We start from the raw sequence: 2,766 nt of genomic DNA on the forward strand, positions 1-2,766 counted from the left end.
TTATTCCTTAATAGACTTTTCTTACAACTTTACAAATTTTATTTACTCTTTCAATAAAAAAATAATTATTAAGATAAAATAAAATAAAACTAATTAATTATATTTTAATTTTATAAATTGATAATTAAATTTAAACAACTATTTATAGTAATGTAGATAAGTCAAAAAAATAATATCAAAATATTAAACTCAAAACTTATAAATATATTGATCACAAAAAATTAAATCAAACATAAAAAAGAAAGAAAAAAACGTTATTTTCGTGGCTCTCACCACTTGTTTCTCAATCAACTTATATACTACTATAAAAGCAGCCTCTTCCCTATCAATAGTTTCCCTCCTTTCAGTTCTCACCTCTATCAAACAACAATGGCGGCTGCGTCTCCATCTCCTTGTTTCTCCAAAACCTTATCTCCTCCTTCTTCTTCTTCCTCCAAATCTTCCACTATTCTTCCCAGATCTACCTTACCTTTCAACAATCACCTTACCCAAAAAACCTCACCCCTTCATCTTACTCACACCCAACATCGTCGTCGTTTCACTGTCTCCAATGTCGTCATAACCACCACGACCCATAACGAAGTTTCTGAACCCGAAACTTTCGTTTCCCGCTTTGCCCCTGATGAACCCAGAAAGGGTTGTGACGTTCTTGTAGAGGCACTTGAAAGGGAAGGGGTTACGGATGTCTTTGCATATCCAGGAGGTGCTTCCATGGAGATTCATCAGGCTTTGACTCGTTCGAATATCATTCGCAATGTGCTGCCACGTCATGAGCAAGGTGGTGTATTTGCAGCCGAGGGCTACGCACGAGCTACCGGGTTCCCTGGTGTTTGCATTGCTACCTCCGGTCCTGGAGCTACGAATCTCGTTAGCGGTCTTGCGGATGCTTTGTTGGATAGTATTCCGATTGTTGCTATTACGGGTCAAGTGCCGAGGAGGATGATTGGTACTGATGCGTTTCAGGAAACTCCTATTGTTGAGGTAACGAGATCCATAACGAAGCATAATTATCTAGTTATGGATGTAGAGGATATCCCTAGGGTTGTACGTGAAGCATTTTTTCTAGCGAAATCGGGACGGCCTGGACCGGTTTTGATTGATGTTCCTAAGGATATTCAGCAACAATTGGTGATACCTAACTGGGATCAGCCAATGAGGTTGCCTGGTTACATGTCTAGGTTACCGAAATTGCCTAATGAGATGCTTTTGGAACAAATTGTTAGACTGATTTCGGAGTCGAAGAAGCCTGTTTTGTATGTGGGTGGTGGGTGTTCACATTCGAGTGAGGAGCTGAGACGATTTGTGGAGCTTACAGGTATTCCCGTGGCGAGTACTTTGATGGGTCTTGGAGCCTTTCCAACTGGGGATGAGCTTTCCCTTCAAATGTTGGGTATGCATGGGACGGTCTATGCTAATTATGCTGTGGATAGTAGTGATTTGTTGCTTGCATTTGGGGTGAGGTTTGATGATCGAGTTACGGGTAAATTGGAAGCTTTTGCTAGCCGAGCAAAAATCGTCCACATTGATATTGATTCTGCTGAGATTGGAAAGAACAAGCAACCTCATGTTTCCATTTGTGCAGATATCAAGTTGGCATTACAGGGTTTGAATTCCATATTGGAGGGTAAAGAAAGTAAGCTGAAGTTGGACTTCTCTCCTTGGAGGCAGGAGTTAACGGAGCAGAAAGTGAAGTACCCATTGAATTATAAGACTTTTGGTGAAGCCATCCCACCACAATATGCTATTCAGGTTCTAGATGAATTAACTAATGGAAGTGCCATTATTAGTACAGGTGTGGGGCAACACCAGATGTGGGCTGCCCAATACTATAAGTACAAAAAGCCACGCCAATGGTTGACATCTGGTGGATTAGGAGCAATGGGATTTGGTTTGCCCGCTGCTATAGGTGCGGCTGTTGGAAGACCGGGTGAGGTTGTGGTTGACATTGATGGTGATGGGAGTTTTATCATGAATGTGCAGGAGTTAGCAACAATTAAGGTGGAGAATCTCCCAGTTAAGATTATGTTGCTGAATAATCAACACTTGGGAATGGTGGTTCAATGGGAGGATCGGTTCTACAAGGCTAACAGAGCACACACTTACCTCGGTGATCCTGCTAATGAGGAAGAGATCTTTCCTAATATGCTGAAATTTGCAGAGGCTTGTGGTGTACCTGCTGCAAGAGTGACACACAGGGACGATCTTAGAGCTGCCATTCAAAAGATGTTAGACACTCCTGGGCCATACTTGTTGGATGTGATTGTACCTCATCAGGAACATGTTCTACCTATGATTCCCAGCGGCGGAGCTTTCAAAGATGTGATTACAGAGGGCGATGGGAGACGTTCCTATTGACTTTGAGAAGCAACATAACTAGTTCTAGGCATTGTATTATCTAAAATAAACTTCTATTAAGCCAAAAGTTTCTATCTATTGAGTTTGCTGTTAGTCTTTGGCAAGGCTTTGCTTGTTATAGCTGTTGTACTATCCTCTACTTGGTATTTATGTTTACTTAAAGTTTTGCAATATCTTGCTTTGGTTGAATGTGAAGGATTCAGTTTTTTTATTGGCAGCACCAATTTCATTATATGGAGCTCTATTTAGTATGCCTAAGATTAATTTCAAGTGGAGTATAACTCAGCTTGTTACATTCTCGGTTACTTGTAGTCCGCTGCAGATGAGCGCAGCAGTCTTACATATAAGGATGCTGGTGTGGAGATTGATGCAGGATCAGAGCTTGTGAGGAGAATAGCCAAAATGTGGCAC

At 41.2% G+C, this 2,766-nt stretch overlaps 1 protein-coding gene across 1 annotated transcript; it reads left to right on the top strand.

Annotated features, from left to right (window-relative positions):
* The first annotated feature begins 322 nt into the window (after positions 1–322).
* On the top strand, positions 323–2,528 carry LOC129893820 (acetolactate synthase 2, chloroplastic). The gene has a single exon (XM_055969228.1). The coding sequence runs from the start codon at positions 370–372 to the stop codon at positions 2,353–2,355; it is 1,986 nt and encodes a 661-aa protein (XP_055825203.1). The 5' UTR covers positions 323–369; the 3' UTR covers positions 2,356–2,528.
* Positions 2,529–2,766: the final 238 nt, after the last annotated feature.

The sequence above is a fragment of the Solanum dulcamara genome, chromosome 7 (assembly GCF_947179165.1).
Source record: "Solanum dulcamara chromosome 7, daSolDulc1.2, whole genome shotgun sequence".
Classification (NCBI taxonomy): Eukaryota; Viridiplantae; Streptophyta; class Magnoliopsida; order Solanales; family Solanaceae; genus Solanum; species Solanum dulcamara.

Bases quoted from the DNA above. Each gene is read 5' to 3' on its own strand.
- LOC129893820 (XM_055969228.1), top strand. From the start codon at position 370: ATGGCGGCTGCGTCTCCATCTCCTTGTTTCTCCAAAACCTTATCTCCT.